General features: G+C 40.8%; 2 protein-coding genes and 1 long non-coding RNA gene across 6 annotated transcripts; 1 reads left to right on the top strand and 2 right to left on the bottom strand.

Annotated features, from left to right (window-relative positions):
- Positions 1-267: 267 nt before the first annotated feature.
- On the bottom strand, positions 268-6,210 carry mylz3 (myosin, light polypeptide 3, skeletal muscle). The gene is made up of 6 exons (XM_046059672.1): positions 3,574-6,210; positions 3,042-3,069; positions 1,475-1,618; positions 1,095-1,265; positions 890-967; positions 268-784 (listed from the first exon to the last, which is right to left on the bottom strand). The coding sequence occupies exons 1-6, from the start codon at positions 3,574-3,576 to the stop codon at positions 756-758; spliced, it is 453 nt and encodes a 150-aa protein (XP_045915628.1). The 5' UTR covers positions 3,577-6,210; the 3' UTR covers positions 268-755.
- Positions 6,211-6,367: 157 nt separating this feature from the next.
- Positions 6,368-15,498, bottom strand: lancl1 (LanC antibiotic synthetase component C-like 1 (bacterial)). Of its 2 annotated transcripts, XM_046059662.1 has the most exons (11): positions 15,402-15,498; positions 15,132-15,271; positions 14,629-14,777; positions 14,381-14,498; positions 13,385-13,595; positions 10,674-10,821; positions 10,162-10,308; positions 9,225-9,407; positions 8,435-8,611; positions 7,327-7,399; positions 6,368-7,118 (listed from the first exon to the last, which is right to left on the bottom strand). In XM_046059662.1, the coding sequence occupies exons 3-11, from the start codon at positions 14,713-14,715 to the stop codon at positions 7,042-7,044; spliced, it is 1,221 nt and encodes a 406-aa protein (XP_045915618.1). In that variant the 5' UTR covers positions 14,716-14,777; positions 15,132-15,271; positions 15,402-15,498; the 3' UTR covers positions 6,368-7,041. The 2 variants fall into 2 exon arrangements, with proteins under 2 accessions (XP_045915618.1, XP_045915609.1); XM_046059653.1 differs by having other exon boundaries at positions 15,132-15,411.
- Positions 15,499-20,671: 5,173 nt separating this feature from the next.
- LOC123977143 lies at positions 20,672-21,738 on the top strand. Of its 3 annotated transcripts, none has more exons than XR_006826541.1 (3): positions 20,672-20,714; positions 21,107-21,186; positions 21,501-21,738. It is a non-coding gene; the product is annotated as an uncharacterized LOC123977143 (long non-coding RNA). The 3 variants fall into 3 exon arrangements; XR_006826547.1 differs by having other exon boundaries at positions 20,714-20,848; XR_006826538.1 differs by lacking the exon at positions 20,672-20,714 and adding an exon at positions 20,725-20,926.
- The last annotated feature ends 2,934 nt before the right edge of the window (positions 21,739-24,672 follow it).

Genomic DNA, 24,672 nt, shown 5'->3' with positions numbered 1-24,672 from the left:
CATTGATGCCTTATATATTTATACATATATATATTGGCTACAATATACACCTACTTGTATCTTTATAATAGTTCCATGTTTACTTTTACCTATCTTTGTTCAGCTTGTTTTTGTCCACTCCTAGCTTACTGTAAATTATTCTTGGAACTGTGTGTACTTTTATAATCTCACTTTAACTTTGACATCCAAGAAGATTTACTGTTGCCCTATACTAAAGTCACATCTACAACTGTATATGGGCAATGAAAGATCAAGAATCAGCCCAGATGGGATGTACGTTGGAAAAGTTTATTCTGAAATGAACAGAGTGACAATAAATACAACTTTTCAGGGAAGCGGGAGACATTTGGCGGTCTATCCACGACCAGCACCTTTGGCTTTGCTGGGCCAGCGATGGCTTGACTGAATGAGGTGGCGGTGGGAAGGGAGGGGTCTACCCTCACTTGATGAGCGGTCACCCCTTCTCCCCCGTTCCTCACCCCATGTGGTGAGTGGAGACGCGCCCCGGGGGGGGGGGAGTAGAGGCCAAGTGATGAGGGGGTCTACAATAGAGAGGCGATGGTGATGTCCCGAGATAAGAGGGTTTGAGACGAAAGGAAAACAAAATAAACAACAAGATGGGTTTGCTTCAACATCCCTTGTACATAGTCCTTGTCTTTCCTTGGTTGGTCTTTGACACAGTGTAGATGTCCTGGACACTGTTGGGCTGTCTGTAGGTGAGCTACAGTTTCTTCAGCACTCCCACTGCTGGCCTCTTACACAGACATGATGTGCTTGACGAAAGCTGGAGAAAGACAAACCCATTTGTTTAAATATTTGACATAATGTACTAATCAAAAATAAATAAATAAATAAAGGCGAGAAGGCATGCTGGGAAATCAAAGCTTACCCTCATAGTGCACACTGCCGTTCTCATCCTCCTGGCCGGCCATGAGGGCATCAATCTCAGGCTCAGTCATCTTCTCTCCTGTAGACACACAAGGATCCATGTCAGGAACTCTCCATTTCACGCACATGCTCGCCCACTTGTGCAATGCTAAGCAAACTATATTTGTACACTTCTATATTTGGGAGAAGGCCACTTTGAGACTCACCCAGGGTGGACAGCACGATACGCAGCTCAGCGCCCATGACTGTGCCGTTGCCCTCCTTGTCGAAGACGCGCAGACCCTCAACGTAGTCATCATAGGTTCCCTTCGGGAGGGCGTCGACCTCCTTCAGCATGGGCAGGAAAGCGTCGAAGTTGAGCCTCTTGTTGGCCATGTCTGTTGAAAAATGTGACATGGAGGACACTGTCAATAACCTCCAATGTTTTGGAGTCAGAAAGGCCAGTTTGACCATCTGTCGACAACAAGCTTATGTCTAAGCATAAAGTGAGGCCATGTCACGTTCAAGAGAAGAAGTACCACATTCTGTATCTTACAAAGAATGCCTGTGCTTGTCTGCATTTCACACCCGTGCGCTGGGGTCTTACCGTCAGCAGTTGGGTTGCCCAGAATCTTTGTAACGTCCTTGTTGGTGGGGTTCTGGCCCAGAGCGCGCATAATGTCAGCCACCTGGTTGTAGGCCACCTGGCTGTCACCAACTCTGTCAAAGAGACCAAAAGCCTCCTTGAAGTCTGGGCCAGGAGGGGAGAGTCAAGAGAGAACTTTGAGTTACAAAGTACTGACACAATTTACAGGTCAAAAAGAACAAACATGATTTTGTATCTCAGTCTCCTGAAATCCTCAGTTCTAGTGCTCATGATGCTTAATTGTCTCCACACTAGAAATCTATCTGCCTATGAGGCGCTTTGGAAGAAGACCTTAATCAAATTGCAAGTGTAAATTTCTATTACAGCGTTCTTAGTCATCTGTGGCAGCTATGTGGTATCACACTGTGTTGGGGGATCAAGGACAGCAGAAGCCACATACTTTGTGGCATTGTTCCCAGCTAAGTGGGAGCGACAGCTGTACCCGAGCAGAGAAGAGGAAAGTACCGAGACTGGGGCTTTAACAAAGGTTAGCTATTTCTAGGAATCCAGGAAGCCGTCTCAAAGTGACCTTTTTGGCAGATTAATGGTCTTGTGTGGCTTCCGAACAGCAGCAGCAGCAGCAGCAGCAGCAGCAGCAGCAGGGAACAGCTGTACTAGCCCCCACCCCGCAACCCCTCACTCCCTCCTGCCTCCAGTTGCATTTGGGAAGAATTTAGGGCGACATCGCGAGCAAACTGATACACCCCAACAGAGTAACCCGCACCTTATAGGGGCATGGCCCCATGGACCTGCTCGAGTTAAACATAAGAATGCTGACTGCGGCGTAATCAACACTTTGCACTGCATGGCCCGACGACCAACATGTAGCATGAATGTCCCAGAATGTGAAGAAGCAGCACTTGCCAAATTGAATAGCCATCTAAACAATTGATGAGGCACTTTTCTATCATGCCCAATTGGAATATTTTAAACTATCGCTTCTAGATACATTTCCAGATACATACAAGAAACCAAAAAAATATCCATACAAAAAACATTATACACCAATTCAAAATGGGGGGGGGGGGGAACTAAAAGACTTTAAATTAAAATCTATCCATTCGAAGTGCCACAACAAATGCCTTCCACCAAACATAGGGTAAAGTTTACGGAGGACACGTCTTTCAGCACTGAACAAAAGGGTTGGGGATGGTGCTAGGGGATTACAATTTGGATTCCTTGTGTAAGGGGATGCCACTGGGCCTGCTTCTTAAACCTTGACCTGGTGATTTACACCTCTGCTGTGCGAGGGCCACTGTGGGTTGTAAGACAAGGCTAGGTTGGCTTAGAATAGACATAACTCAAATCTTCCTTGACAACTGCAGTCCGGTGGAACGGCATGTCCTATGGTGGTCTTCGATCTGGAACTTACTAGCCTGTAGCTACTCTCTCAAGTTTGTTTAGTGTGACAAATGCAGCAAAATCTCTGGCTACAAAATGGCAGAATGGAAGAAAATTTTTGGAGGGCATACTCTCTCCTGCTGGTAATGTTGCAAGTAAATGTCACCCTGCGTGTTTCTTCACTTACCCTCAATCTGGTCTGGTGTGAACTCAGTCTGTCACATAGAAATACAGAAAAACGCACACACAAACAAACAAAAAGGTACATTTACAAACACACAGGACACAGAGAAATTAATGAAAACAAATGATTTATGAGTATATAAAACAGCACAGACAAAATCCAGTTTATGCAAGATTTCCTAAGAATGCTCAATTTTGCTGTAACTGTAAATACATGTGGTGGATGGTGAAATTATATCCTCGTATTTAAGCCTACATTAACCATATAAATGTGGATGTATTTCAAGACAGTGGTCCAAGACCGCTCAAGCTTGATTTCTTTTCACAATTTTCTTTTCAAAGCAGTATCAAGAAGTCTTGATTTCTCTTCCCTAGCACAATTTCAGTGATGCCAAAACAGTCCCAAATATGTTGGGCTTATTTTGGAGAGATGGTATCCACACCCATGCCACAAACAATTGTCCCTGGTAGAAAAAAAAAGTAACTCCTGCAGAACCGCCCCACCCAGAGAGTCCGAAACACAATTTTGTACACACCATTTTGGAGACCTGGAGCTGCAGGAAAGAAAGGAGAAGAGAAGCTGAAGTCCCAAGACAGAGTGGTCCTGAGCCATGGTCAAAGCCCCCCTCTTATTTATCCCGGGCATGTGATGTCACGTATGCTAATAGGGCGGATCAGATGACATGCTGGAACATCTTTAACTTTCTTAGGGCAAACGGAAAGGAGAGCTGTGCGGGGAGTAGGCCTTTAGAAGGGGAAAGGGCTATTTTTAGAAGGCAAAATAACTGACAAGACTCTTGTCTTGTGTCTCTGTTGTAACAGTTTTTTTAAAAACGTATTTCTATGAAGAGAAAATGCTTTCATTGACTCGACATCTAAACGTCTGAAAGAGATATACAATTGAACCGTCAGTGGAAATGCAGAAAACTCAGCTACCTATTGGCCCACTTCAGAAGGGGCTCCAAGTCCAGAGAGCTCGTTTACAAGGTGGTATTTTTAAACAGAGACTCCTCTCCTCCTCTTATGGTGAAATAACAGCAGGGCAAAAACAGTTTCAAAAGTTGATTCCATTTGAGCAGGGTTTTAAAAAAAAAAAAGTCAGTGTCAGTTTACTGAATTTACTTACTATGACTATGATGTTTATTGATGTTACCTGTCAATGCACCTGTCCTTAAAACGTTCTGTAGCTGAATTGAGCACTATAATGCAAGCTTCACTTGCCTGACCAAAATGTCTTGGATATACACTATATGCAGCAGAATGAAAAGACAATCACACTGTGGTGAAATTTAGGTTATAACATGATCCTAACAGATTAAGTTAGCCATAAGTGAAGACTTAACTGCCTCACCTATGGAGGTTAAATCACCTGCTCCCCTAACATTTCCATCTCCATCAGAGCTATCCATGGTGCTGATGGCCACATCAGAAGGAATCTATTCTTAATGCAGTAGATGCATAAAACAAAACATTGCCATAAAGTGTCTGATGGACATAGTCTTGAAGACAGTCTCATGCAGAAACAGAAAAAGGCCGAAAATGTACAAACTTTTCGCACAGTATATTTACTTTCACAAGACCAAATAAAGTTTGTTTTAGTTAAAGTCCCGATCTGATTCTTGATTACTCAATGAGTCAGTTCTTAAATATGAAAACAGTTATTTGACTAAACAAACCCAACTTAAGACCCTCTTACTACTGTTGACATTGTTTCGTCAATATCAACTGGAGCATGTATAAATGTATTAAAACAAAGTTATTAGTAGTTTCAAAGATGATTATGTAGTTTTGTAAATGAGGTGAAGGTAAACATTTTCATTGGTTCTTACGAATGAAGATATTACACTGTGTTTAGCATCTGCATTGGATTCACTGTATGCTCCATTTTGTTTGTTATAACTGAGAGGCTGCTTCTCTTTATATTTTTAAATTTGTTTAAACTGAAAAATGTCATTAAACAGTCATATCGTTTAATCTGTGCATAGATTCATATGCTGACCCGTGAATTTTCCCTGCATTGAAGGGTAAAGTACTCTGTATGAGATGCAGTCTGCGTCCCAAATACTGAGCTCTGCAGTTCCCACAAGCCTCCAATGGCTTATTAAAATTATACTAAATGTATGAATTAAGGGCAGTTACACTCCTAAAATTCTATAATTGCTGCACAATTTCCATGAGTAATCAATTGTCAGCTTTAACTCTGTAGTGTTACAACCAGCTCAAGTCTTTGCAAGTGATTTCCTGACGGTATTTTGTGCAGCTGTGGTCTTTTATGAACCAAAAATCTTTAGCTGCTTGGAAATCCACCAATACATCATAAATGCAAACGTCGTACATCATTAGAACATATTTTTTGTGAAGTAGTGTCAAATTTTTAGCATGTGGGTTTGGAATTAAACTTTTTCCCTTCTCCATCCACGTTTGCTCCCAAGGACAAAAAGACACAGCTGAGAGGAAGAGCAAGTGCACATAGACACAGAGACAAAGTGCACAGGGTTAGATAATTCACTAACAGTGTGAACGGCTGCTGTAAGCATGCTGCCAGACTGCACCAACTTGTCATCAGCTCTGTAACACACAACGGTTATGTCCCGCAGCTGAAGTAGCCAGAGGACATTTGTGAGACCGAGTGAACCACAGTGAGAGACGTGTCCAGGAGACCACGCCTCGGGACAGATGACCTCTATTTTTACTCCCATTCCTGCTGGAGGTGTTTGGTTTCTCTGTGGCGATGGGGGTGGAGTAAACGAACGCTCCTGCTCCTCAAGACTCTCTGGTGTAGTAACAACCTCCCGACCCCCTCCCCCCCAACCTCCCATCTAAGACCAAAGCTGGCATCAGGCCATAAAGAAGCATAGGCTGGAGGTTAAAAAAAGAGCAGCGGTATTGTGTCGCCGCTTGGTTTTCAGGAGTGTTACGTGAGCCTTATTTGGAATAGAGACAGTTGAGCCAAGGGACCCATGGAGGAGGGACAGAGGATTTTAGACACTTATCACTATAATATGTGGTTTCATTAGCGAGCTAAATGCCATAAAACTCAGTGTTTACAGCTCACACAATGGACATTTTTAGACCGCTTGCATGCTGTATCCATATCCAATGAATATGGAAAATTCAACCTGATTAGCATAACATTTGACTGTCAAATAACTTATTCATGAGGTGACCAAGCTTCAAGGCAGTCTCCTTTGTTGACAATGAATGTATTTCATTTGGTGGAGGTCTATTGTCTGATACTGATTCACAAGTTGCCAGGTCTCTGCTGCCGTCTTGTGGCTTTTCTTTGCAGCTGCATCATTACACCCAAAACACGAGCAGGAGGTACTGACATTCACTACAGCAACAGCTGTAAAAAGACACAAGGTTTATTGCTCAGACAGTGCAAAGGACAGGCAAACAGTTTACACTTTAAGGGTTAACCCCTTAACACATGACACAGCTTGTACTCTAGCTTTTCTTTTTCAGAGAAACGTCAACAGCAAACAGAATAGCAAACTAAAGCATCCATTTCCTTTTTTTTTTTCTTTTTTACATATCAAACTGACATAATAGAAATATACAGTTCTTAAGTGTTAACAAAACACCAGTTAGTTTCCCCACAATTTAATTTTAAGTTTTGACAAATTGAAAATTAGTTTCCTTCCTTTTTGCTTAAACCCTCAAAGACATCACAATCTGAGCAACAGCCGAAATTAATAAAGCAAGAGTTTAATTATACACCAAAAGCTAGAGAGGCTCTCACCTTTGACATATCTTTGAGATAATTATGTAGTTGAGATGTGAGTATAGGATCGATTCTGTTAATAACATGTAAAGTTCCCAGAAGAGAAGAGCAGGGAACACATGGCACAATGTGTGAAGTGGGAGTCAAAGTCAGTCCCAGAATTTCATTTATTGAGATGAAATGAAGTGTTTTCATGCAGTGAGAGCGACAGAGAGTGTGGGTCTTCTTCTTGTTCTATTTTCCACAATGTGGGTTGGGAGGACTACCTGTGGAGAAACGTTTACACCTCAAAGGCTGGGAACCTTGCTTTCATTGGCTGCAGAAGGTCAGCCAAGAAGTAGATGGTGCCCGCCATGCCTGTAGGAAGAGAGGGAAACGGTGAGTTTGCAGCTACAGTGGTGGAGAACGGAACGATATGATCCAGTACAATTGTACAATGTGAATCAGTTCATCTCATACAAGTGTGAAATTATGGAATGTGCCGGCTGTAAAAGTCTCAAATATCATGATGACAAATGATGGCAAACACAGGGTATAATAGGTGGGACATGTCATCAAATATTACCTTCAAAAAGGGAGAAAGGAGTGTCTGGCGTTCGGCATCCATGTTTGCCGTAGTTCATGCACCAGTCTGCAAACTGCAGAGGCAAAGAAAACAGTCGTAATAACATCCTATCACGATAGTGGACTGTAGAGGAAGCGTCTCGAGAGAATAGTGAGCAATGTCAACAACCGCTAAAAGATTATGCCCCTCTCAGTGAAATCCTAGCATCTGTCGAGGTATCGGATTATGACCACTATGTCACTCCGTTGCGCTGGGAGCATGTAACACAGCTTAGGCGAGACATCTGAAGAGTCTATTTCCATCCTCTATGAATAGATTCATATTAATGAAAGTACGCGTGGGACTCGTGCCACCTGGAGCGCATCCAAAGAGTGCTCGCTACCAGCCCTGGTCGGCCGGCTTTGACGGCGACTCGCACAGACAGCTACCAACCTATTGTCAATAGACATAAAAGGCCCTGCCTCTCACATGCCGCTGGCGAGCGGCCAACTGCGCTATGAGTGGTTGTGCTTTGCGCTAACTTTAATATGACTTTCACATCTTGCATCAAAGTCAGAGGCACCAAGGGAAGACACATTATGAAGCCTCAAACAAACACCTCTTCTATGTGTTATGGCATTATACTAGAAAGAAACACAACATTACATATCAGCTTATATTTTTAGTTGAAAAGGTATTCAAATTCCTAGACCAGTACAGAAATACTTCTATTTTGATTTATTATATATTTTTCAAGAGGATATATATAGTTTTCAATCCCTTCAAAAATGTATTTATGTGGGAGAAAATGTGGTCATTTCCTGGCGGAAGTGATAACAAAGGGGGCATGCCTTCTGTATGTTTCATTAAACTGATGCACTTTCATTAATACATTTAAAAAAAAGGTTAAAACATGAATTTACCAGATAAGAAAAATAACTCCTAAATATAATTCAATCACTGTTAAAATGTTGAGGCAATAATTAAGTATTTGGGCACTAATTAAGATGGATGCACTGCAGGAGTGCCACAATTAATATATGCAGTTGTTTGATCACCCAAATGGCTACTGCACTGTGTGAGTGTTGTGTACTAATTGCATTATGACATCTCTTTAATGCGCTCTCACCATGCAGGCCCTGTAAAGGTGCTTGGGGTCCTGCGTTTGCCGGTAGAGGGCCAGGAAGGCGTAGGCGTTACCCGCCGCACCGTGACACAGCCCGTAGCCCTTCTTCAGCAAACCACAATGCCACACCACCTCTCCACACTGCAGGGCGTCTTCCAGGTACTGAGGTACTCCGAAGGCCTGGGACAAAGTAGAGGAGAAGAAGTGAAATTAAAATGTTAAGAATTGATATTTTGCATACGGTGACATTGGCAAAGTCTAGGTTATAACTTAAGAGAAACCCTTGTGCTACAGTATAAATGCAACCCATTCACTTACCAAAGGTAACAAGATGAGCTAGGAAATATCAGACAATATACATAATTATAAATAAATACAAATAATAATAACAAATAACAATAACAAATAATTTTTAAATAAATGTTGTCCTTAATAATATGCTGTTTTAGTAACACCTGACAAGAAGAAAAACATTTGTTGTCATTAAAATAATATAATGTTCTCACATTTTACCATTATTATCAAACAGGAAATAGAACAAAAAGAAAGCTGCGGAGGCTTTCCCATTCACTATATTCATATGAATCACTTGATGAAACAAATACATTCGACACTATCCGAGATTAAATCATAGATAGACTAAACTTCACCACAAGATGGCACTAGGACTCTTTATATGAACCATTTATTCTCTAAAAGACTGGACTTCATGAAATACCTTTTGTAACTACTATAGTATATAGTGAATTTATCCAGTTTTCAAAATAACTTAGTTTGCCTCCTCAGAGTTTACCCTGTATGCCTGCAGGAGCATGTAGATCACTCCTGGGGATCCGTGGCACCAGTGCACCAACAGGTCTCGGTCGTCCCCGATACAGGCAGGGTAGTTTCCTGTGGGGAACTTGAGACGACAGACGTGGTCCACGCTGGGCTTCACCAGCCGGTGTACATACTCCTCCACACAGACGAAGCCCGGCTGCGAGGGAGAGATCAGACAATGGAGGATGAAGAGGTAACAGGTGGCAACTTCAGTATAGTCTGGCAACTGACAGACTAACTTCTGCAGCAGAGTGCTTGTAAAACAAACAGGTGATTAGTCATTTAATAAATTTACCATCAACAGTTTTAGTAATAGAGTTACTTGAAGTAGTAGTATTTTAAAGGTTCCAAAACATCTCGCCGAAGGACTGCAGTTGAAAACTAGTCAGTAGGCCAACACTGGCACATTTACAGTAATGTTGATTAATGTGTGCTGTCCTAAATAAATAAAACAGGAAATAAAAATAGTGCAGGCAACAATACCAAATATTCTCTGGTTCTGGCTTCTCAAAGGTGAGAATTTGCTTTCCTTTCTTTGTTTTACATAACGTAAATTGAATATATTTAGCTTTTGGAGCGTTGGTTGGACAAAATAAAGCTATTTTAAAATTTCACGTTGGGCTCTGGCAACTTGTGACGGCCATTTTTCAGTATTTCTGATATACTTTTCAGATAATCAATAGTAAAAATTATCGTTACTTGCAGCCTTAGACAACCTCAAAATGATGTAGGACACCATACCAATTTGTGGATAACTCATTTGTTAATTACGTGTATGTATTATTGAATTTATTTTTGGCATAATAAGCTATTTCTGATTTCATGTATTACATCTCATTACCGTATTTATCTAGTTTTATAAAATAGCTCCTAAAGCTTCCTAATATGGTCTATCTTAAGCTCAAGACTACCTGCATGAGGAAGTAGTAGATTCCAGCCAAGCCGTGGGCGGCGCCAATGTACTGCTCCTGGTACCACTCGTACATCAGAGGACTGTGGTTCTGGACCCTGAACTTCCTACTGAGGTGCTCGCCTGAAACGAGCACAGCCTCACTGATCTGAGGAAGGAAATAACACATCCCGGCTCACAAACACACCTAATCTGTAGAATTGAAAAACATCAATGGAGATAAATTAGACCAATTAGACATCAATAGGTGCAAGAGTGAGCAAATAAGAGCCAAATGGCAAGTCAAGATTGTTGATGGCAGTAACCTAGAAGTTAAAATTCTCAACCCTTTTATCCAATTAGGTTAAATTTCCTCTTGGCCTATGGTTGCTGTCGTATGTACCATTAAGAAGAACACTGTCTAAGAAGTCATGGATGATCAGTCAGCCTGTCCTGGACAAAAAAAAAAAAAATCCTTCTGTACCACTTCAAATCACAGTGATTTTGTCAGACTGTGCCCTGTCTCTGACCCACCTGCTGGATGTACTGCAGTGGGATCCTGTCTTGCCCGAGCTGCTGGTTGACAAAGACGAGGGCGTAGAGGTAGCCCATCCGCCCATAGAGCAGCTCGTCAGGCAGCCCGCCTGAACCTTTCACCACAGTCTGGTGATACTGAAGCAGTCTGGGAAAGTAGTGGCAGAAGAAACACAGAATCCGTGAGTTAGGATGACCTTTTGCCATGACCGAGTATCGCACCAAATAAGTATTTATGACCTATAAATGTGTACAATGAATTTTATAATGAATGTGATCACAATTCAGAGGTAGAATGTGTCAAGTGGGACACATTCTACCTCGTGTAGAGTGCGTGAGCTTAGGACAATGACTGATCTTGCAACTCAGGCAAAAGGTGGTTCCAACTTTGTGCAGCCGGAGAAAAGCAACTATGTGTTAGGTCCAGCACTGTGCATTAAACGCACCTATTATTCAGTCTTAGTCACAGTGCCACCTACTGGCAACAAGAAATTACATGTTTTATACTTGATGATGATGATGATGTTTTCCTCCCGCAAATGTTAAGACTTTCTACCTTCACAAGGGACCGCAAGGATCCGTGTGACAAAAAAAAATCAAAGGGTGCCCCATAGGCTCTGTGCAGACATCCATGTGCCTCCCGTTTTTTGTGACCAGGTGGAGCTGTGCGCGCACCCACTACACTACCAGGGCACCAACTGCTCTACTGCGCATGTGTGAAAGGAGTCCACCCAGCTGACTTCCGAAAGTATAAACAGAAGTATACCGCGTACACTTTAAAGTATATTTGAGGCTTTAGCAGGTCGATCCGGCAAGTCTCAAAACTGTCTCAGAAAAAGCTTACGACCTTGATGATGCCATATTGTAAAACCTGTGAGTTTTCGCCGAAGGGCTGCCCCAAACTTCATATGTTAAGAGTCGCTACCTGAAGACATGTGGATAAACAGTCATAGCACCAAATACTGGCAACAGGAAAGTACATGTTTTATACTTTGATATGCTTCTCAGAATCAGAAATACTTTATTGATCCCCGAGGGGAAAGCCTTAAGACCTTGATGACGTTATATTGTGAAGTTTGTGGGTTTTCAACAACAGATGCTGAAAACTGATAGAATTTGTCCCACACATCACAAAGGGTGTACTGCATTGTCTGATTTGTTTTGGGGGATGGGTGTGATTAATTTCTCGATAGCTCCCGTATAAAAGTGGCCCCCGTTGTACGTTTCACCTAGATGTACAAAATTTGGGAAGCAGATGTATCATTTCTAAACTTTACAAAAAGCCTCATGGAGCCATTTCCTAAACAGGAAGTCAGCCATTTTGAATTGATTGTGCAATTTTAAAGGTATTTTTTTTGCCATTTACAGGCTCTGTACTTTAACATACTCCTCCTTAGGGATGGGGATCATTCATTTTTATTGATATTAATAACCTTATTGAGACTGCTTAACGATCCGATTCTTTATCGATACCACTATCGACACTTTACTATTATTTGGTAGGACCAGACCCAACGGGCATGAGGTAGGCCTGCACGATATGAGGAAAATATTCAATGTGCGATTTCGTTGTTATATATTGAGGTGACATATGACTTGCAATAAATAAACATAATCTTGTGTGCATAGCTGTGTGGTTGTTTTAAAATTAATTACAGGATACAGGATTAAAATTTAATATTTATTTAATAGCTTTGTATTTGGCTAATTGCCAAGCTAACGTTAGTTGTGCTTTTATATAACATATAGGATGACAGACTGAGGATAGAGCAGTTTAAAATGAACTCTTTCTACATGTTTCCCTTACAAACAGGTGTACTGATAAAGTATTGTCTTTTTACTCACAAAGGTTTTATTGCACATAACGAGCATAGCTGTTGGCAACTCAAATAGTTTGGAGGTACCTTAACTTCAGCGACGGAACGGCGTCTGCGTCTATCTCTGCAGGGCGCTGTGTGTGTGCGCGACAGAGAGCAGCAGAGGCTGATATTGAACAGTCCTGGGCCCATTTTAATACCGCGTTTTGGTGCCACCAATAAACAAACATTAGTTTTCTTATCCATCGCATTTCAAGTTAAGTCAGATTTGACGCTCAAGACATAATTACATTATAGGACCCGCTAGTCTCTATAGCAGAATCAATAAGCTTATTGATTTTCGGGTTTTGAGAAATGTTGGAACTGTGTCCTTTTAGAACTGGGTCTACTGGTCTACAGACCTTTGTGATGTTAACCATGTTTAGACGTTTCACATTTAGTACCTGTGCTATCTCTGGTCCACATCATCAGATCTTTTCCAAGTTTACACGTTTAATAAGAGTCCTGGCCTGGGAACATGTAAATCCCAACTTGTAGTTATAGTTACTGGGCCACCTAAGTGATATCTGAGCCACACCACCTCATCTCCACCATAGACAGCTGAAGAGAGGACAAGCCACACAAACACACAAGAGTACAACAGCGTTCACACAAACAGCAGAAATAAACAAATATACAGAGGGAAAGAGAAGCACGATAAGATGCAAACTACGGAGAGAAGGACAGGTGGAATGTCCTGGAACGAAGTGCCATTTCCTTCATGCAATGTCCAATATGTTAAGAAGCAGAAAAGTAACAAAGTAGGAAATTACGTATTTGAGAAACCATAAGGCATACACTTATCTAAACAAACACCTAAAAACTTAATGAGGCATAACTAAGTATTCTAAATACCTGCTGATGCACTCGTCAGTCTCTTGCACCCTCTGCAGGCGATGGTAGACCGCAGCAGCTATAGCCAGGGGCCCGGCATCCCCACATAGGAAGGTGACGTCATGACGTCGGGTCAAACACTTCAGACTGTGGTTGACATATTCTAGTGCTTTCTGAAGTAAGGAGGGGTCCTTGAACACATTGTGGAGGTGCAAGTAGAGCAGAGCAATACCTGTTGAAAGTCAGACAGATATATTTTATTGTTGTAAACTTTGGAAACTAACCTAGACATGTTTCCTGTTTAAAAACTGAAGGAAGGCTGCACATATGGTAAACTACAGCATGATCTAATCTAATCTTAATCACATCTGCAACCCTTGAGAATAAAAACGTATCGATAGAAACCCAAATATTCTGAAATCAAAGTGGAAGTGAAACAATAAGTCGCTTAATCATCCAAGAGGAAACGTAGCTATTTTAATTATGGATCAAATCCTTTTACAAAATTGTCAAAGATTCTCTGGTTCCAGCCCTTAAAATTCAAATATTTTCAAAACTTTCTAGATTTATTGGTCCATGATTATAAATGAAATATAGGAATGCATATTAACTGACTGTTGGTTATCAAAGTCAAAAATGAATTTACTTATACTGCAAAGTCTGTGTGAAAGGGGGGCTTGGGGTGTCTCCAAGGAGCATCACACTCACATGTGGAGCCTTAAGCTGATGATACACGGAGCAACTTTTAGAGCAATCGTGCTGGGCAACGCTGCCATCAGTGGTAATGAGTAAAGATTACTACCGTAATCCCCTTCCCCCACCACTCCACCACCTGCCCCGCGCCGCCGCTATCCGTTTAAAACATAGTCGGACTTGCCTCCAGCAACATTGCTCAAAAAGTTGCCCTGTGTATCATCAGCTTTACTTCTTGACATTAAGTTGCCAATTAGTCAGATCAATACAATTCAATCAGATCATATGAAGTTATTTAAATCAGATGTGTGATGGTGTCATCACCTGCCCAGCCAGTGTAAATGGTGCAATCTCTTGGATCAGCAGACTTCAGCCCATTTTCCATAACAGCCAAAAGCTCACTGATCTTGCTGCTCAGTCGCTGGGCAAACTCTGATGTGAGCTGAAGGTACAGAAACATTACAATTATGAAATTTACATGAAGCACATGAACACACATACACTTCAACCTTTATTTTTATATATTTATTTATTTATTCATTCATTTTTATACATTTACATTCATACATTACCTTTCCTTGAGAGTCAAACAACGTCTGTGTGGACGCAGGGCTCCCACTGTAGTCATGATACGGATTCCTCCAGGCTCTTGTGTCCATTTTCCCCGCTTTGTTACTGCTGCGCTGCTCTACAACGTTATCTGGGCCAGATAAAAAATAATCTGCAGAGACACGAGGCAATATAAGGCGCAGCAGTTAGACCGACCGGGTGGGATAGAAGGACGGCTAAAAATAGCGAGCCATCAATTTTATAACAGAATATAAAGCCACGTAACACGGAAAACTGTTTTGTAGGGCTACACACACCCACACACAGACTAAAGAGTTTAGCTCGCTGTAGCTTCTAGTTAGCCTAGCGTCACCGCTAAAGCTAACGGCTAACACTCGTTTGTACAGCTAGTGTCGTAAACGCATAATATAATACATGATAGATACCAAATATATAATTTCTATTCAAAGTTAAGAATTAGGATACAGCAGTACAATTCAAACATCGACAGATAGCATAGCTGTACCTCTGCAAGGGATGCACTGTTGATGGTAAGTCTTCTTCGTCTTTATATTTTCCTGAGTTTATTGTAGCGTTAGCTGGAGCTCTACTGCCACCTGTTGCTGCGGAAGTGTCACCACACGACACTATTGCAGTAGGTGTATTCTAAACATAAATAAGGCACAAAATAAAGACAAAAAAACATCCCCACCAGAGAAAAATCGGCTAAGTGAAGTACTAAGAAATAATCCTATAGTGAGAAATAAAAATAAGGGCTGGATAATGAAAAACAAACCACAAAAAAGCATCTCCTGTCCTACAAGGTCCCCTTACTAGTGCTTCCTTCAGGTGATAGAGTTTACTGAGTTGTCATGGAGATGGAGATTGACATGTGAACTCTGCAGCTGTTATACTTTTATCCATTTTAAGTTTTCACATCCATGTTGACTTTAGTACAGCTTCAGAGGCCCAGTTACCAACCCATCACAACGAAGCAAACTCCATCTGCTGGTGAAGGTTGAAGGCCCTGGAGAAAGCAAGGAAGGGGACCTTGATTCGGGGGAATTATTTCCAAGTTCAAGAATTATCTTAAATTGTAACTGATTTCTTCAAATCTTCAAATCATTCTTTTCCGGTGATATGATTGTTTTACTCAAAGTTTTAACGAAATACAGGAAGGGGTCCCAAATTTCCTCAAATATATTTGGTTCATTTATATAATTTCTTTTCTTATGCCATACATGGAGCCATCTCCTTAAACCCACTAAAGGTTTATTTCTGCATATTGATGAATCATATTGGCCCAATTTCATGTTCCTCATGAGAAATATTCTAGGTTCTTACATTCCCATACACAATCACACATCACATTTTATATATATATCAGGTCATTTGTATATTTTAAATGTAACTATAGCTAAGAGCCTACATTGCCAATTAATTCAGAGGAAAAGCATAAAGTCAAATTTGCATGCCTACTTGCATTTGCAAGTAAAATTATTTTTTTATTGGCAACTCTGTTAGTTTTTGTCCCCCCTCGAATGACTCCATTTCTCAATTCATAGACTAAATGGCTGTGGGTGTTGCTGAAAAACAAATCAAATCAAACGGTGATCAGTACCCTGTTGTATATCTATTTAGGGACTGCTTGACATGTTTTGCCTACAAACAGATAAGAGCTCGACTTGCAACAATAGCTGACTTCAGTACACAGGGTTCCCCTCGGAGTCCTCAGTGACTTTGTCACACAGGTGTGTAAGCTCCGACATGAGCCCACTGACATGGATGTTTCCAAAGCTTTCAGGTAATTGCACAATCATAGTCACATACGCCAGATGATACTGATAATGCTTATGCACTCTAAGAAATGATTCATGAGGTTAGTAAGTCCAGCTTAAAAATTAAGAGCTTTAAATATAGTTAGTATATTAGTTTTTTGTTTTACTATGTGAGATGTATATTTTGAGTTAGAACTTGAAAAACATATTAAAATAGAGAAATATTTAAAAGTCAATTAATCATAAAGGATAAATATGTTTCACATTGCATTTGACTTAGTTATTTAATTTTACTGTTATTGATGTAGAGCAGGCTGTTACATTATGCTTGTTCTGGTAATTGAGTACCATTACTTTAAGGGAGGCTCTCAGCTTCTCCTTGTTAAACCAGAAAAAGAGGAAGAAACTAGCTGTGTAGTCACACGGTTTTTTACCGTGTCCTGAGTTGAATGTGATTATCCAGCAAAGAAAGATTGTGGACATCTGTAGAATAAAGTCTGTGTATTTTACTAACTCACATCTGAAGACAAGTGGATGATTTCAGAAATGCATCGGTTGGGACACGTGTATCCCAGGACGATCAGCTAGTTGGAATTTTGTGGTAACACAAAGTGACATCCTTGATTCATTTTATCTTATCAAAGTACAAACACACCCCAAGCTATAGTGTCTTAAATATGAATGTATTATAATAAAATGTTTTATTAAATTCAGGTAACTTCGTAAATAATTTTCTCGGGCTTAAAATTAATACAGATTTTCCGGCAGTGAAATTGGTATTAAATTTCATCCTAGGTGGTATTAAAAAGGTCTTAAATAGTCCTAAATTTAACTTTGAGAATCCTGGGGGTACCCTGAACTTGGAGCCTTTGGATTTTGGAATACCTGTATAGGAGCTCACGTAAGTGCATGACAGACCCTCTGCAATTGCCGGTTAATAAAGGAAATATGCATTAGCTACCCGCTAATGACTCTCGAACGGCTATCTTTCTCTGTGATTTTGAGAGACATTGGAGCTTTAGATGCTGGTAGTTAACTGCAGCTAACAAGTGGAAAGGGATTATCGTGAACATCAAGGAGTTATGGAGGATGAAACAGAGTCAGCCACAGTGAAGCCTACAGCCAAAGCTTTGGAAGATTTATTACAGAAGAAAGTAGCTTCAAGGAAAGCTAAATTGGGTCAGCTTACAGTGAAAAACAATGAGATGCTTCATTTGATGGATGATGATGGCAATCTAGAGGTGGTCAAGACCAATTTGGCCATTGAGTTCAATCAGCTCTTAGGAGAGTTTTGTGAGTTGAATATCTCTGTAAAGCAGCTTTTTCTGCAGATTATGTCAGAAGAAGATAAGAACAATGACCAGCAGTATTGGTTTGAACCAAAGGCAAAATTATTCAGTGATTTCGTTGAGCAAGTTGATACATGGCTGAGAGATGTCCATGGACGTACGGAGGAAGCAAGGAAAGTCAATGAAAATGTTCTCCCTTCAGACAGCGTATCAGTAGCAGCGTCTAGGACATCCAAAAGGTCTAAGGCAAGTTCTGGTAATTCCTTAGCAACGTCTGCTTAGTCTGCACGCTTGAAAGCAGAATTGGAAAAGGCTGCACTTATGACACAAGCAGCAGCACTGAAGCAAAGACAGGCTTTGGAGGAGCAAGAAGCTAGGCTTAAGGCTGAAAGGGAAGAGCTTGAGATTCTGTCTGCTTTAGCTGCTACAGATGCTAAACTGAAGGTGTTGCAGAAGTTTGAGGGATCATACGCTTCACAAAATAATGATGAATGCTCTGAGTCACCTGAGAATCAACCAACTGTGGTAAAGGAAAGACATAGTAATCGAAGGCCCGTCTCACTTGTGGCTAGCCATACCACTGTCAGCGGGCATCATAGGAACACAAGAATGGCACATAATCCAATGCCGCCACTCTCTAATAACACTGCTCAGCCCAGTCACTCAGCCACAGGTGATGTTGGTGATGATGGTTCTTCAATTAGCAGTTGTGCCCAAGCTTCAGCAAGTCCAGAGACTTTGTTCACTGTAATGCAAGGTCAAAATGATATTACAGAAAAAATGGATAAAACACCAAAGACTTTCTACTCTGCCACCTCAGAACATTCCCGTCTTCAAAGGAAATCCTTTGGAATACAAACTCTTTATCAGAGCGTTTATGCATGGATTGGAGAGTAAAACAGAGAGCAGCAAGGATCGTCTCTACTTTATGTAGCAATACACGAGTGGACAGCCAAGAGAGTTAATAAGGAGTTGTATACATATGGATCCAGACCAGGGTTACTGCGAGGCAAAAAATCTCTTAGTCTTTTGGAAACGAATACAGGATCTCTGTAGCATACATAAACAAGGCTTTAAGTTGGCCTACAATCAAGGCGGATGACGGTGAAGCTCTCACTGCACTTGCCCTTTTCCTCACCAGCTGTAGCAATGCAATGACAGACATGGAATATGTGGAGAAGTTGGATAACGTGACCAACATGAGCGGCATTGTTAATAAGCTTCCATACAAGTTGAGGGAAAAGTGGAGGATCATCGTCTTTGATATTCAAGAGAAACAAGCTTGGAGACCAAAGTTTAAAGACCGTGTGACGTTTGTCAACACACAGGCTAAAGTGGCGCTACACCCATTGTTTGGAGATATAAAGGATGGCAGCAAGGCGCAAGCCAAGGTCATAGTGGGTGCAACCATGTTCTATCTAAGTTGCATCTAAAATACTGGATCCCCAGAGCCAGTGCAACAATCAAAAGGGTCCTGTCCAAGTGCCTTGTGTGTCGGCGACTACATGGTGTTGCTGGACGACAACAGATGGCAGACCTACCACTGAACAGAGTCTTGCCAGATGAACCGCCCATCACTAGAACTGGAGTGGAAGTCAAACATGGAAGAACTACTGTGAAGAGGTATGGTGTCATGTTCACCTGCTTAGCTATTCGAGCTGTCCACTTAGAGGTAGCGGCATGCCTGGACACGGACTCCTTCATTAACACTCTTCGCCGGTTCATTGCAAGAATAGGTCTGGTCATAGAGCTGTGTTCTGATAATGGGACCAATTTTGTTGGAGCAGTCTGGATGAGGAGAACCTTCAAACATTCAATTGGTAATGTTTCTAAGTCTAGAAAACAATTAGGGCTCGGTTATGTATGCGGCAAGTGAGCTTATAATTTTTCTCATAGTTTTTTGTTTTACTATGTGAGATGTATATTTTGAGTTAGAACTTGAAAAATATATTAAAATAGAGAAATATTTAAAAGTTAATTAATCATAAAGGATAAATATGTTTCGCATTGCATTTGACTTAGTTATTTAATTTTACTGTTATTGGTGTAGAGCAGGCTGTTACATTATGATTGTTCTGGTAATTGAGTACCGTTACTTTAAGGGAGGCTCTCAGCTTCTCGTTGTTAGCTGTTAAACCAGAAAAAGAAGAAGAAACTAGCTGTGGAGTCACACGGTTTTTATACCGTGTCCTGAGTTGTATCTGATTATCCAGCAAAGAAAGATTGTGGACATCTGTAGAATAAAGTCTGTGTATTTTACTAACTCACATCTGAAGACAAGTGGATGATTTCAGAAATGCATCGGTTGGGACACGTGTATCCCAGGACGATCAGCTAGTTGGCATTTTGCGGTAACATTAAGTTAGGGCTACTCATATATCTATTGGGCATCCTTTAAAATCATGAGTAAGTTACGACGCAGAACTTGTCTGGACTTGTTTTGCCGCCAGACCAAGCCTGCAACAATCAAGACAGAAGTGTGGGAGAAAGCAACTTTGGTTTCATGATTTAAAGTTGGGCTACCTGGTGAGTATTATTTTTTACTTGTTTTATCAAGCAATAGCTAACATCAATAACTGTCTACATGGCAAAAAAAAGTATTTTCACAATGCTGAAATTTGAATTATTGTCCTAAACTAATTTGTTAAAGATGGTAGAGTTTTAGCAAGCTCCTACTAGTTAAGTCCCAGTTGTCTTTGTGTTTTTTTTCTCAAAGGCAGCTGAATGATCTTGATTGGCACTGAACCAGCATTGGTTGTAACACTGCAAATGTTAGCAAATACGCATTTAGCTTGCTCTTAATTTAAAATAGACAAGAATTTACATTGATGCAGGTTTAGTCTGCATCAACCATTGGGGGTGCCGATTTACATTCATGATTAAACAATATAGGTTACGCCACTATCCATCCATCCATCCATCCATCCATCCTCAACCGCTTATCCTGCGTACAGGGTCGCGGGGGGCTGGAGCCAATCCCAGCTGACATCGGGCGAAAGGCAGGGTACACCCTGGACAGGTCGCCAGTCCATCGCAGGGCAGGTTACGCCACGTATTTCATATTTACATTTTTGAATGTTCATGTTTAAGCTGTCATATTTTAATGAGGTTTAAACTGGTTAATTGAGCCACAGTTTTTGTTTAGTTTTATTCAGTGGATTCAGCACTGTGCAAAGGTGGGCTGTAAAGATGGCACCACATTTTAGAAACGCCATTGTTACAACATGTGCGTTTGCCGTGTGTGCTAGTTATCTGTAAGTTTGAACATTTGAATCATCTTGTATTATTTGGCATTACAACATTCTAGTTATAATGGCTTTCTTTAAAATGATCACTGTATTATTTGAAACAGCACAGGCATCATAAACCTCATCCTTTAGAAATTTTTCAATCCTCATGGAGGAGCACTTTAAAATAGTTTTTCTTATTAATAGGATGATTCTTTGGAAAGGAGGAGAGAGGCTTAGTTGTGTATCTTTGAGAAAAGGAAGAGGATCTCTTCAAAGAACAGTTGGTAAGTAAATCAGGCACTTAAAGGTCCAGTGTGTAAGATTTAGGATGCTGTGTTTGCGGAGTATGACAGAAAAGGAATATGATATTCGGATGGAATATAATTTTTCAAAAAATTTGCAGCCACCACAGTCGCTCCTACACGCGTGGAAGGACAAGTTGTTTTCAGTTAGTTGCAATCTGCAATTTCATTGCTAGATGCTCCTAAATCCTACACAATGGTTCTTTAATTTCAGACACACTATAATTTGTGTTACTCTCATTTTTAAAAATGATAACTTAAGACACTGACGTTTATTCTGACATTACTTATGCCAGGATGGTGGTGGGGATATTACCGTTGAAGCCAGCCAGTGCAACGATTGTGATTGATGGAACAGAAGTCCTGAAAGACCTGGATGTACCCAGAGCTTGTGCCTTTCTAATAGGGCTGATATATGCACTGCAAAGCCATATCCAAAGAACTGAAAAACACTTTTGAAAAGTTTCAAAAGATATTCCTTAAGCTAGATGGTCTGAAAGCCAGTCTGAAGGTAATGTATCTAAAAAGTAAACTGTCTGAAGGCAATGTATATAAGTTGTTGAGCAAAATATAGCAGCTGTAATGTGTAGTTGGTACTGATTACAATAAAGTTTGTTGAAACTACAATTGCTATGTGTAATTTCTTCTGACTTAAGTGAAATAAGGTGATTATACTCAAAAGAAATTAAGGAAACAATTTGACCACTTAATAACACCAAAACCTTATCATTAAAAATAAGTTGGTTCAACTTAATTGTCATTCTTGTGGATGGTGATGATAATTACTGTAGTCGCGGAGAACACGGGGCTAGTATTGATTGGCACACTGCTGAGTCTCACTGCTGGTGTTCCACATTCTCACTTTTGTGCAGAGATGGAAGCTGCACCAGCCCTGTAATTTCTACGAATGTTCTGCCCCATGAATGGCACAGTTCGAGAGAAAGAGCACATTGTTGTAGCAGTAAGACATTGCACACTCAGAAGAGAGCGTGCAATGGGATACATTCTCTGAAGGGCTTTGATTACTGTTCTCTCCTTGTTAATATGCTAAATCACTTCCCCCTTTTCCCCTATGTTTCATCCTGATTCTCTGTGGTTTTAGAGGGTTCTCTGCTCCAAACTTACTAAAAATTATCAAAACTGAGCCCTAATTAAACTGTGCTATAGACCAAATATGTTAGTCTCAAGAGTACAGGCATGTTTTTGCACAGACAACCATTTGTGTCAAGGGATGAAAGCTTCAGAAACAATGTTAATCATCCATATTTTACAGCATAGCCTTGAACTGTGGGGTTTTTAGCATCTTGACTTTATGTAACGCAGTTTTGAGTTCATATGCATGATTTTTTGTTGTCCTTCTACGCTCCCCATCTTGATTACTTGCACAACCTTGTCTTTTGAAAAGTGCAAATAAGGCTGACAATCAGATGGGTCAAAGCACCAGATTTGCTACAGTCACTCTTTTGTTTTTGTGTTTACCTCTCAGCTATTTTGTGTGTGTGTGTATGCACCATTATTTCCCTTCAATCAGAAAAACGTGGCTGCCCGTCATTTCCATATCAATTGACCGAGCTGCAGGTGAAAGCTGGTCATGCGGAACAAAGTATAGAGCCTTTGCTCATATACCTTGGGACTGTTTTACCTTGCCTTGAGGGACGGGGAATGGAAATGAGCCCGAGAATGGAACCAGATTCAGAAGGAGACCTTTGGGCTTGATTAGAGCTCCTTGTTGAAAGACACATTATTGAGCAGAGTCTCCTTCCCACTGCCCCACTGGGAAATCCACCCTCATGGAAAAAAATAAAATTAATTAGAGGTGATATTGATCATCATTTGTTCCTAGCACAGGACAGCATCAAAGCTCAGACCACATCTTTTCACTTTAGTTTTTCTTTTTAGAATGCTTACATAATTGTTGGGAGCCTGACTTTTGAAGGATAAGGCTGCTGATATTCTCAAAAATTTTTAATTGTCAACAAAAGGCAAGAAAATGACAAAACCAACAACACAGTCATCCTACTAACAAGTATTCTGTGAGTAACCTGTTCTCTAGACCTCCACTGTTGTTTAAGAACTATTAACAAAACTAAAAGGCAACAGCGATGCTAGCAGCTTTATTTAGGCACAGTTATGCATTGAGCTAAATGCTAAAATCAGTGTGCAAACACACTCACAATGACCATGGTTTATGTGAACTAGGTGTAATGTTTACCATGCTCACTATCTTAGTGAAGCATATTAGCATGCTAACATTTGTTAATTACCAAAGCATGTGAAAATTTGCTAATTAGTACTAAACACAAAGTACAGCTAAGCAGCATTAATTAAATGATGATGATGCTGCTGTTGTTGAGGTAAAATGATTACCCAGTTATTTTGAAGTAAACAGGCAATCCACCAATTGGTTATTAAAAAACAAAAATGTCAACGTCATAGTGGCAAGGAAAAGTCAGAGGATCACCCAGACCTGTGAGATTTATCCTCTGAAGACCATGAAAATCTTCATTTGAACCAAAGTGGACCGACCACATGACATCGCCATCCTCAAAACCAAACCCGCTAGCTAGGCCAGAAACACATACTGTAAGTGAGCCACATGGTTGCACTGGCTGACATGTTCCATCATAACATTGATCACAGGTTACATTACATTTATTTATTTAGTTTTCAGTTCAATTTTATTTATATATAGCTCCAAATCACAACAACAGTTATCTCTGAGCGCTTTTCATAAAAGAGCAGGTCTAGACCGTACTCTATGATGATATTTACAGAAACCCAACAGTTCCCACCAAGAGCAAGCACTAGGCGACAGAGGCAAGGAAAAACTTCCTTGCAGAAACCTCGAGCAGAACCATGGCTCAGGGTGGGCGGCCATCTGCCTCGACCGGTTGGGGGTGAGAGAGGGGGGGATGGAAGGAGAAAGTGAGGGGAGGGAGGCAGCCTACACAACATACACACAGAGGTACAGACAGTAAAGCTAATATTGCTATAGACTGAATGAAAAATGGTTCTGATATTTACAGTAGTGTTAATGATAATAATCGTAATGTTAATGATTATTATAACAATAATAACAATAGGACTAGTAACAATAATTGGAACAGAGGGTGTCGAGCAGGAACACGGGGGCAGCAGGTGACTCGGAACCACAGATCCAGACTCCACAGCTCCAGAGCTAGAAACACCTGCAGGAACTGATAGGAGGAGAGAGGAGAGGGACGAGTGAGCACAAGACTACGGGAAAGGGAAGAAGTCGAGTTAGTAAAATGCATTAATGGGATGATGTTGCATACAGAGGGAGAGAAAGAAGAGGAGAGAGGAGCTCAGTGCATCATGAGAAATCCGGCAGTCTAGGCCTATAGCAGCATAACTAAGGGATGGTTCAGGACTCACCTGAGCCAGCCCTAACTATAAGCTTCATCAAAGAGGAAAGTCTTAAGCCTGATTTTAAATGTAGAGATGGTG

The sequence above is a fragment of the Micropterus dolomieu genome, linkage group LG01 (genome assembly GCF_021292245.1).
Source record: "Micropterus dolomieu isolate WLL.071019.BEF.003 ecotype Adirondacks linkage group LG01, ASM2129224v1, whole genome shotgun sequence".
Classification (NCBI taxonomy): domain Eukaryota; kingdom Metazoa; phylum Chordata; class Actinopteri; order Centrarchiformes; family Centrarchidae; genus Micropterus; species Micropterus dolomieu.
This window is presented reverse-complemented; position numbering and strand designations above follow the sequence as displayed.